This window comes from Trachurus japonicus, chromosome 17, assembly GCF_045865225.1.
Source record: "Trachurus japonicus isolate A0001 chromosome 17, Traja_1.0".
NCBI classification, from domain to species: Eukaryota; Metazoa; Chordata; class Actinopteri; order Carangiformes; family Carangidae; genus Trachurus; species Trachurus japonicus.
Window position 1 is genome coordinate 32,802,784 of NC_140923.1, and position 12,153 is coordinate 32,814,936.

General features: G+C 41.4%; 1 protein-coding gene across 2 annotated transcripts in view; it reads right to left on the minus strand.

Annotated features, from left to right (window-relative positions):
• Window positions 1–856: 856 nt before the first annotated feature.
• Window positions 857–12,153, minus strand: part of LOC146971142 (low-density lipoprotein receptor-related protein 8-like) — a 98,520-nt gene continuing 87,223 nt past the window's right edge. Inside the window, exons 14-18 of one of the 2 annotated variants that reach the window (XM_085803804.1) lie at window positions 9,493–9,634; window positions 8,622–8,774; window positions 6,655–6,945; window positions 5,475–5,543; window positions 857–3,524 (exon numbers count right to left, since the gene is read on the minus strand). In XM_085803804.1, the coding sequence (XP_085659930.1) occupies window positions 3,202–3,524; window positions 5,475–5,543; window positions 6,655–6,945; window positions 8,622–8,774; window positions 9,493–9,634 (978 nt within the window). In that variant the 3' untranslated portion in view covers window positions 857–3,201. Of the gene's footprint in view, window positions 3,543–5,474; window positions 5,544–6,654; window positions 6,946–8,621; window positions 8,775–9,492; window positions 9,635–12,153 lie in introns of both variants that reach the window. The other variant, XM_085803803.1, reaches the window with a different exon arrangement.

The window sequence follows — 12,153 nt, forward strand, 5'->3', positions numbered from 1 at the left end:
CTGCAGTGGTCTTGGTAGCTCAGAACATGCTTCTTAGCAGATCAACCTTTAAGGAGCTATAATGTTTTATATTTTACTATGACTAATTAGCCAATGTTAACATTGTTAGTTGTTTGCCTACCACTCTTAGTTAAATACTGTACACCCTCTGATCAGCGCTATTAGTTCAGGGCAGACTGGGCGCCACAGTGACTATCGCAAAGTGATCAGGCTAACCGGTCCAGTTGCAGATGGATAGCATGCTAATTTCAGTTGAAGAAATGATGTGAAATGAAAGCGTTGCTTTCCACCACTGGAGACAGTTCTTGGTGAATAAAGGACATTTTTCATGTATCAGCATCATATTGTGCTACATGTAAGCAAATCACAGATAATAAAAAAGATACATAGCAGTTCCACTAGATTTAAGGTCTCCTAAATACAACAATTTAAAAAACATTACAGTGATGGCCAAAATGTTAGTAAATAATTGTTTACAAATCTATATCACATTAAAATTAGAATTCATTTGGTGACCTAACAGAGGGTGACCTGATGAAAAGTCCAGTATATTATCTCTGTTTTTTAACCTTGAACAATCCCTGAGGGAAATATCTGGCTCAGTAGCCACTAAATGCACTGCTGTGTTCATTAGCCTGCTCTTTGATGCTCAGCAAGGTGAGTGCATTTTTTTTTTCCAACTGTTAGTTTGTGGTCTACTTTTTACACAATCATTTGGCTCATTTTAAAACATCAACTACTGCAGCCTTAAGGGACTGATGGCTGTGGTTCAGCAAACATTACATAGGCCTGTTTTTGACAGTAGATCTATGATATGAGATTGTTTGTAGGAGGAAATGAAGCAGCACACATTGAGGAAATTTTCAGTCGGATTTTATATATCAATATATAGAGATATTCAAAAGTAATCCATTACAGAAAATCAAAAAGTGGAACCAGTTTGGTCTTATTACAGTATATCTTTGCATGTACAGCAGTTGGCTGATCCCTGTCTGTTCAATGAAAAACGTTAGAGGAAGATGAAAAAAAAAGAAAAACAAAGGCACAAATAAACAAAACCAATCATTTCAATAACCATGAGGTTGGGAAGCGTTGCAAAGATGTGGGAGTTTTTTTTAAGAGAAGACACCATGTGTTACGTGGGTTAACAAAAAAAGAAAGGGTTGCACACAAAGAGGATGCTAAATGATGCACAGCAAGAAACAACACAAACCACTTTGGTGGATAATTCAAATTTCTTACAATCAGGGAATGCGGTGCTCTCCTTTATACAAATAAATTAATATACCTGTCAACACTTTATCTAAAATCTTATGTACATCTTTTCTTTTACATAATTGTATAATACATTATCAAAAACCTTATGAAAACATATTTACAAATCAATGAATCAAAAAGCACCCTCAGAGCTTCTCCAGTGTCACACATTCACACACATACAACACACACACGCGCACTTACACACCTGTGTATCCACACACCTGTGTATCATACACTGTTTTTCTTCCATGCAATACACAATACAGAAGGCATTCTAAGAGGGTTGTGCAACAAAGAGCATACAAAACAGTTTCAAATATGGCTGTGGGATGAACATTAGCACTCACATGCATAATAATTAACACACGCGCGCACACACACACACACACACACACACACACACACACACACACACACACACCTAGACTTTTGAGGTTTATGAATGGCATTATGAAACAGCTTTAATGACGGGACTAAACCAGCATGAAACATCTTCACCAAGTCGACCACAACCTCATTACATCAGAGTCTGATTTTGTTTTCTGTGGTTACATAACAATTCGTACTCATCATGCAGCCACCAGCTGGGCCCTCCCACATGGCACGTTCCAAAACTGTCTACTCAGATATCGGCCATCTCAGGAGGAGGAGAGCAGGCGTGGAATCTAGCTCGCTTTTGTGAATTTGTGCGTGCATGTGCGTGCGTGTGTTTGTATCTTGCCTGGAACAATGAATGGCTGCATTGTCAGCTGGTGAGCAATTATGCATGCTATTTGTGTTTTTCGGAGGGCAAGTGCGCATTGTCTCCGTCCTCTGGAGAGCAGCATGAGTTTGCCATCACTGTGCCCTATGAGTATTCATGTGCACATTTGTCACAGTCAAAAGCAGGTGATCAAATAAAACTCTAAACACTCAAGGATTTTTGTCGACCATGTGACTCTGCAGCCTGACTAAAAGCTGCAGACTATTGCTTCTCACAAACCATTTAACATCGAGAAAAAAAAGAGTCAGTTAAAGAAGACAGAAACCCAACCTGTGTAACCACCTTCTCTCTGACCTCATGACCTCTCTACTGTGAAAAACAAACATCTCAACACTATGTATGTCCACTTACTCCCTTGCAGCCTGCAAACCTGCTGTACTCACAAAACTCTGGTGTGTTGGAGGTCAAATAAAAACGTAACCTCGCAAATCAATTGTATTGGACTGCACTCTGTACTGTTAGACAACTCATCCTGACAGGCTTGCCTCTGAACTAGGGAGAAAGCACAAAATGTAGGTGGTAACCTTTCTTTCAAATCAATCAGAAAATGGAAAAAATCTCAAAGAAGAAACCATCCAACTGTTAACGTCACACGACAGCTCCAGTACTGACACTTATGATTGATTCTAACATGAATCTGTACAGATTGTCCCATCAACGCAGGTGCTGCCACGCTTCCACAGCTCCTTCACCTTCCTAAAATAGGGATAACACCCTACGTCAAATAAATATATCAAGGACGAAACATGACCTCCCTAGCCCTGTCACAAAATATAAGACACACAGCACACAACTCACTCAGTGTAATGTAAAAAGACTGACAGTATGACTCCATATTCATGTTTCATCAATGTTGGGAACACACATTAATTATTGGGAGCACACAGTAATAAACCTGTAATTAATTCTCAGCATTTACCAGAGAAAAAAAAAACAGATCAAGCTCCAGCACAGAAAATGTATGAAATTACTTATATTAAGAATCATGTTTATCTCATTGAATACTGGTGTTTTTCAAATGGAAAATTGGCATAGTACACGGATATGAGAGTCTGCATGTAACACTTGATGATATGTTGTTTGTCCCTTCAGAAAACTCAGTCCATGTCACCCCTGACCTCACTGTGTGTGCGTGTGCCTGAGCGGCCATCTTCTTCTCCGGAAGTCGCCCTCGTGGGTCACTTTGCCGTGGAGAGCATGGGCTGCTCCGTGTACCAGTGAGTCCCGGGATCGGGCATGCTGCCCCCGAGCGGCAAGGCGATGAACTGCGGGCAAGTTCCGCCTCCCGCTCCCACCACGCCCACGCTGACGCCCTGCGGGTACGGGTGATGGTGCGCGTGGTGTCCCATGCCGTCGGTCCGCCCGATGTGGATCTCGTCCTCCTCGCCCTCGCCGGTGGTCTTGCGGTAGACGGGGTTGTCGAAGTTCATGCTTTTGGTGGAGTTGCGCCGCCAGTTGCGCCACACCAGGTAGACGCCGGCGCAGACCAGGCCGAACACCACTGTGGCAACGATAGGAACTGCATGCGTTTAACACACAGCGGCAGGGAAATGGGAAGGGGGGGAGCGTTAACGAGGCAGAACGAGTCCATGGCATGAAATGACCGGCACAGAGAGGAGCACAACAGGCATGCGGGGGACACAGAGGGCAGGGGGGCAGCGGGACGGAGGTTGTGTGTGTATGTGGCTCAGCCAAACACCGGGTCAAAGTCGGGTCAAACCACCTACCAACTGATTTTTAACACAGACTCTAAATCAGCTGTGCAGAACACCATTAGTGGCCTGGCTTTGGAGTAAATTACTTTTAAACTATCCTTGGGGAGAACAAATTTAAACTATCACATTACATCACAATCTCTTGGCGACTCATTCACAGCACATCTGCCCTTGAATAAGCAATGTAATTTAATAATGCCTTTTTAAATTGCGCCACTAAAGCACTAATAAAGCTTTCATGTTTTATTGGTGCCTTTTTTTTCTCTGTTCACCTTATGAAGTATCATGAGAGCAGTCCATCTGAGCTAATTGGCTGACTCATTTTGTTTAGGATCAATAGTATTAGTGTTGCATTTGTTTTGTTGTTTCCACCTAAAAGTATGCATGAATAGAAAAGGAGTCTGTGCTCAAATATGTTTTTTTTAATTTTTTTTTTTTATTACAGACTTTTTACTTTGCAACAAATGGTGTCAAAGCAGGACCATTATTCCCGGGGGAAATGAATATTTTAATCAAAGTGTATAATTCTTTAAAAGAGGATTTCTTTTTTCCCAGTGTTTTCCGTGTGAAAACACTGCAGTAAAAGTGGTAAGGAGTGGATTAAACTGTCTGTTTATCAGCTGTATTTAGTCTGTTTATTCTGCAGTGTCTGGCTATTTTCACCTCCTACTTACAGTCATGAACAAACATTACTCTGAGGGCTAATAGGCACATCATTAACACATTCACATTACAGTAAAAGACCTGTTTACAACGATCACATACAATTTCCCTAATGTTTGGATCCTATCAGAGTTTAGGCTAATGTTGGCAACTATGTTGAGCTTATTAACTTCCAAGGATGTTTACACTCAAGCAACATGAGCACTGTTACCAGAGATTTGTAACAACTGCCAAAAACAGTCTTCATCCTAAAAGTCTTTGGGTCCTTTATAAATAAAATAAAGTTTCTTTGCATGTATCATCTAGTTCACATGGTTCACATGCTGACTTTTTGTCTGAGATATTCAAGGTTTAGCCTTAGTGTGTTAGCGTATTAACATGTCTGCCACCCATATCAAGTATATGTATTTATAATAAGACTCTCCTTTAAAAAAAATGTTGGAAACACACTGGACAGTTACAGTGTTTCAACCACCTAATAAAGCGGATGTTAGGACAATTAGTAAGTTAGTTACAGCTAGTAATAATTAAATGGGTCATTTTCAAATCGATTGATACTGGATAGAAAATTAGCAGATGATTTTGTCTATTGTGTGAAATTAAGAGTCCATTATTTCAGGTTTACTGAGCCTTTTAGATGATATATCTTCCACCATTATCAGTGTAAACTACATATAGGATGAGAATAATGAGAAGGACAGGTGCAGCAGAAGTAGCTCACCATTAGAGCTAAGTGATTGTTGTTTTTTTTCATATTGCCCTATACTATGTTAAACTAAAGGGAAACTAAAGGTCTACTGCAGGGAGTCCTGTGGCTGTAGCAGAACCCAACACAACAACACAGTGTGAAGTGAGTAATGCAGTGTGGCAGCAATGTCAGACTCACAGAAAATGACTTGTGAGAAAACTCGAGGGAGGAACACCTGTGGGCCAGGCTTCTCTCATCCTGCCACAGCAGGGTCAGTGTGAATGGACTACAAAGAGAGCGGCCATAGGCAGCAGGTAGACGGCAGCTTTACACAGCCCTGCGGGCCTTTAGTGTGGACAGACAAACATGGACAAGGAAAGCTTACCGATGGGGATGACCACTCCCAAAACAGCTACTGTCAGGTTCTCGCCCATGAGGAAATGTTCACCTCCAGCTGTACAGGGAGAGATGAAACGAGAAAGAGTTAGAGCAAGAGGATGAAAACACAGCGGAGCGAGAGAGGGTACGAGTGAGACAGCGCCTAGGATATATATAAAAAAAAGAATGTGAGAAATAGAGTGAGAGATAAGCAGGAGGGGAAAGCTGGTAGAAGAGAGGGGAGATAAAACAGCGAGGCAGGAGGCAGGTGATCATGCGTGTGCAGCCGTGAGTGTTTTACAAAGAAGTCAGATAGTGAAAAAGAGGCTGGACTAAAAATGAAAGAGGGAGCGAAAGATGATGAGTTGGTTGACATTTGCCTGGTACGACCTTGACACTACCCTGTGACCTTCTACTCTTTATCCATCTCTGCTCCGTCGGGCTCCAATGTCAGCTCACGGCTCGCACTCATTTACATAACACACGATTACTAACGCTCTTACACAACAGCACACATGCACTCTCCGGCATGCAACAGCCCACGCAGAGCACAATTTATGGAGGGAAAGGTGGCATTTCCTCTGCGACAAGGTACCATCCATCACTCTTATTAAAGTCAGTAGAGCGTGGTTGTTGGGTCTTGCAGATATCTCACTTTAATGTCATCATTACAGTCAGGGTGAGGTTGTTAGCTACATTACGAGTGTGAACAGGACTAGAGGATGTGGTACTTGGCGGGAGATGTGGGAGTTCAGGTGAAAGTGGCACTTTATCAGAAGACTGGGACTCATCTCGTGTACTCCTGAATGAGCCACTCTGCCCTTTCAAAATCATACAAGAGACTCCACATTAGAAATGTTGATCACTTAGGGTCGGAGATTATAATCTAAAGAGATACATTTCCAAATCTGAGTGTTCAAATGTGACAACAGGGCGCCGATGCCCATATCCTTTCTCTGTTGTTCATGGATAAGGAAGCCTAACAATGTAACCAAGAGACAAAAAAACAAATTGGATGATTTAAAACACGGGTCAAAACTGACCCAAACACCATAGATGGCAGTAGAAAGCTAACACAAGAATCTAAATAAGACATATTTGCAGTATTTGTAGATCATATACACAGGATAGAAGTATTTGCGGAAATCACACGGGCAGAATTGACCGACGATTTTGAATTCACTCACAATGTTGCGACACGCTGCTGTCACCCGCAGGTGTGGTGGAGATGACCATAGTGGTGGCCGTGGAGTGGGAGCCCAGCGCCTTCGACTCCTGTGACGACACAGGCTTAAGCGTGGAGAGGGGTGTGAGGGGCTCGGGGGCATCGGAGGGAGCTGTGGTCAAGTGAGGGGTGGCGTCCGCTTGTGATACTCCCCTGGAAGGTGGAGGGAGGTTTTCAGCGTCAGTCGCTCTGGTGCCGGGTGTGAGTCCAGTGGGAGGTGTGGACGTGGGTGTTGTGTCATTTCGTGGTGCGGCTACAAGGAGATAGAGGGCACAGCAAAGATGCTCAGCTCAGAAAAAATGAATTAGTGTAAATGTGTTAAAGATCCTCAAAGTTCGAGTTTTGAAATTCGAGCCTTTATAACCTGGGTAGCGTTTTGACATTTTGGAAAATATGCGCTGTCTTGCAGAGACTTGGATGAGGTGATTGATATCACTCTCAGTTCAGTCTCTGTCTATTAAACACAAAGCTACAGCTGAGAGATGGCAGGCTTATCTCAGCGTGACTGGAAACAGCGGGGTTGTCTCAGTCAAACTGGAACAAGATCAGCCTATCATCAGCTGGTGGTAAACTCATTTAACTTTTGGAAAGAAATTGAAAAACCTCATTCAAACTATTCCATTAAAAATTCTTTAAAGATCACAATTTATAATCTCAACTTTTAGAGTTCAGGGATAAAAATCCTCAGACATTATTCATTTGCAAAACTCACCAAATGACTGACAGCCTGTCAACGTAAGAAAACAAACCTACAACTGAGGTCAAATTTTGATCAAAATATTCCAGTGAGATGAGTAGAGAAAATGCCACAGATACTTCACATGAGAGATTTCTGTAAGATTGATGGTTTCAGGGCCTTTTGGTGTATCTTCTAGTGTTGACATATTATTACACATGGATATATTCATTGATATTTCTCAATGGCTGTAGTTGTCTACATACTCCTGCTGTACAATCCGTCATATGCAAAACAACCAAAAATCAACTTTTAACCTAACAGTATAAACATGAACTCAGACCAAGCAGCATGGAATTTATAATGCTTCGTTTGTTCACAATATTCTGCTTTATAATTATGGGGCACACAACTGATCCTGGGTCTGTTAAAGCAGTTGTCTCCTCCCATGGGCGACAAGACAGCAGGCACACAGCACAGTCTGCAATAAAGCAGTGTGACACAATTTCATAAGCAATACCAAGGCTATATTTGTTCCAGAGATGTTGTGTTAGATTGCATTACATTGCATAGTGGTCCATGTTATTGTATCTAACCACTGCATGTGTTGCTTAGCAACTACCTTTTTTAGTTCAGTAGCTACTTACTGTACTGTATGTTGCTTCAGGAGGAAGCATATCTAATAAATTATTATCAATTATCACCTACTACAAATTAATTATTTATTGGTGCACTGCATGTACTGCATTACCTCTGATAAAATTCATAAAGCCACTTACAGAATTCTGGGCATTTTTCTTTCTTGAGTAAAATGTAAAATGACAGTGAAACAATTTTTGAATATTATCATTTTGTAATTTTATAGCTTGCCTCCTTATTGAACCCGAGCATGATGTTACTTACTCAGCTGATAATGACTTGGTAATTGTATTTTACTTAGCTAATAATATGTACAGTATGACTTTGCAACTGTATTACATCATACAAGTCATACATATTTGCCAACTATAAACTATCCACTTACTAAACATTTGTCAACAGTCGGGTCTCTTTTTAATTCAGTAGGTGGCTGCTGAAAATCAGTCAAAGTTTCCCTCTGATCACACTTGACACACAGAAAAAAGCTTCCTCGAGTGAGGCAAAATCAGATTATCTGCACAGTAGCCTAAGCACTGTGGCGCTCTGCCCAACATGTCCCTTTAGGTGCTATTGATTATTAAATACTCTCAATTACCAGTCATAAACACACTCACCTGGCACACAGCCTCTCATATCTGGGCCCAGGTCCTGTCCGTCGGGGCAGGCGCAGGTGTATTTGGGAGAGTGTTCGGTTATCTGTGGAGCCTTGAGACACAAGTACTCACATCCTCCATTGGCCACGCTTCCCAGATTACAGCTGTCTGGGCCTGGAGACAGTGAAAGAGAGAAAGAGAGGCGACATGAAGAACATCGCAGCTATGGTTACATAAATAAGATTATCACTTATTCAGCTTGGGGAGATAGACAGAGTCAGACAGAGACAGAAGAAGCTGCTGTTCTCCAATGTTCCCTTTCATCAAAGCCTGTTACTTTGCTTAAACAAAACCAAGAAAACAAAGACGGAGGTCTGGCAACATACAGAAAAGTGCTGAAAAGCTTAACTACTGCTGTGCTGCTGTCCCAGGTGCTCCACTGTGTTCATCCTAAATCCTTGTTAAGTACAACTCAGATAGACAAGACTGCATTGGAAAGATGGTGATGAAATGCAGTGAAAGATATAGAAATAGGCATAGACTATGCACTGGAAGGTAAGAGTAAGAAGAGGCAGGCAGATATATAGTAGATATGGAAACTGACACAGGAGGAAAACACAATCCGCCAACACATTTATTCAAGTGCTCTGTTCAGGTCAACTCAGATCTGGATTTGACAGACGTGCAAATGTGCTGCTGCTCCCACAGCTTTAATCACTCCACCACACTCACAAGCCTCACCATCATTTATTCATGTGCCTGGGTTGACACGAAACCCACGGAGGAAACTTGGTCACAGAGATGCGACCGAGCTCACACAGCGAGATGAGGTGTGATAGCACACGAACGGATATCACAGGCACACTAGCCCTCACACATTCTGCACACACACCTTGCGGCTGCCGGAGCTGGTGGAAGACCACGATGTCATGAGGGTCGTTGAGGTTTTCAGCCAGTGTGTGGATTTCTTGACCCGTCAGCCTGTTGGCCATGAACACTGCTGCTCTGTCTCTGTCTGTCCAGTAGATCCGATCCTGAGAAACAGGAACAGATATGTCTTGACGTTAATAATACACAAGATCAGCAATGTTGTGTTGAGTAAACAGGATTTCATTAAGCTTTCTATGCATCATTTAAAAAAATATTGTATGTCTTATTTGCTGTTCAACTTGGAGTGAGTTTATTTATAAAGATATAGGCATTAGGTCTGTTGGGCTTGTTGGTAGTATGATGTCACCCAGCCACTCGGACTTAGTCATGATTATTCTTAGCAATGCCAAAGGCAGGGCTCTAGGATTGGCAATGTAGGTCTGTTGGTTTGCCCAGCTCTCCATGGATTTTCATGAAATTTTGTACTAATAGTCGTCATCTGTGACATAAACTGTAATCTGTCTTGTATGTAACAACATCTATTGCACGTCTGTCCGTCCTGGGTGAGTTGCTCACCCTGAGGTTTCTCCGATTTTTCCCTGTTAAAAGGGTTTTCTTTTTTTAAAATATTTTTTGGCGTTTTTGCCTTTATTTGATAGTGAGTGAGATAGACAGGAAAGGGGGAGGCAGAGAGAGGGGGAATGACATGCAGGAAAGGTCTGCCCGACGCGGGAATCGAACCGGGGACGCCTGCGTTGAGGACTCCACTGCGCCTCGCACCGCCCCGTTAAAAGGGTTTTCTATGGAGTTTTTCCTCAGTCGATGTGAGGGTCTAAGGACAGAGGATGTTGTTACGATGCCATGTAAAGCCCTTTGAGACAAACTGTTTGTAAAAACGGGCTATACAAATAAAATTGCCTTGCCTTGCCTTGCCATCCCCAGAAAATGAATCCTATATTTGGTCATCCTTTGACTTTTCTTCTGGACACACCGTGATGTTGACATTTGTGGTTTTAGGTGAAATGTCAGCAACTCTGCCCTTAGATTGACCACATCTGGGCTACACTTGTGATGTTGCCCAGCTTGCTTTTGACACTCAAAAGCTGATGCCCTATCTCAGCTGTGTTTTCATGTTTTGCACTAATTAGCACAGCCTATATCAGCATGCTAACATGTTATCCGCTGAGGTTAGCTTTATCTGTGCGCATGTTAGCATGATGATATTAGCATTTACATATTAGTATCGATACTTTCATGCAAAGCGACTTACAGATGAGATTCAGTGGGAGACTCTGGTGTGCTACAACTAATGTACAGCCTCACAGAGCTGCTAGTGGGGATGAGTCTTGTTACACGAAGTATTGGATTTAATCATGCTGTCCTCTATTAATTGAGTCCCTTTCTTCTCCTATGTCAAATAAACTGCACTAAAACTAGAAATAGTCTATTTTTTTCACACAGATTAGGCAAAACTTACTGACAAGGCTGGCTACAGTTCAGGTTCTGGAAGTAAAGAATGTTATATATTTGTTTTAATTCAGATGAAAGTATGTGGACAAATCAAACAAAAGAACAATGAATAAAACAGATGACTGAGAAGAAGCAACTAGGAACTAACAAATGACCCACAAAGAGCAGAGAAAGAGGAGGAAGGCAACTTAAATATGCTATACTGATACATATTTATTCATACAAAGACTGTAATTCGTTATCTTTTGTAGAAGAGGTGATGTTCATTTTTCTTTGCCAATAATACGAGGGAATGACTACAGTACATCAAGGAAACAAACATGCAGGTTTGGTGGCGACAGACGGGTTTTCCTTCAGGAAGCAGACATGAAAACTGGGACAGTGACATATTGCTGTAAAAGATGAGTCAATCGATCATTTGGTTTTCTTTTTATTGGTTTTCTGTGTCTGGCGTATCCTTTGTGGTTTCTTACAGCCTTGGCTCTTAAATGATTAAAACATATCCTATTTAGATCAAAGTACAGTTCCTTAAAAGCAAATTTTCACCATCCTTGTTGTTTATTAATTGATTTGTTTGCTTTGTTTCCCAAGTTCACTCCCACAGCAGTTTTAAAAAAAATGCTTTAGTCAGAAGCTGATATTTTTTGTGGTTGCCTTAGAAACTACGGGCTAATCTCCAGCAAGTGGCGAGACAATATGCCTTGCAACATGAATGTGTGTGTTGAGTCAGTTATTGAGTCAGACAGACATGGTTATGTGATGTAGGCTACATCTAGCTAGGTTGTTCAGCTGTACGAACAAGAAGGTCACCTTGTCGTCACAACATAGAGCAGAGAATCCCAGATCCATTAAGTTTTACACCAGAGGGGATTTATCATTATTGCTCTGAGTGACGCTAAAAAGCAGTTGAGTCCGCAAGAGGGAAATCTGAATCCACTCTTGGTGATCTGAAATTAGGGATGTCACGATTATAAATTTTCTTGGTATGATTATTGTCAGAGAAATAATCACGATCATCCTGATTAGTATGCACTAATTAATTTCACAACACTATGAATGTGTAAAATCAAATATAGTCAAAATATCATTGTTTACACAAAATATTTCAAGTATCTATTAATATAGGACCAAGTATTAATCCCCAGGGGAAATATTCAGGTCATAAATTGTTATCTATACCAAATGTTTGTGTTTATTTGTTTTTTATTAAAAA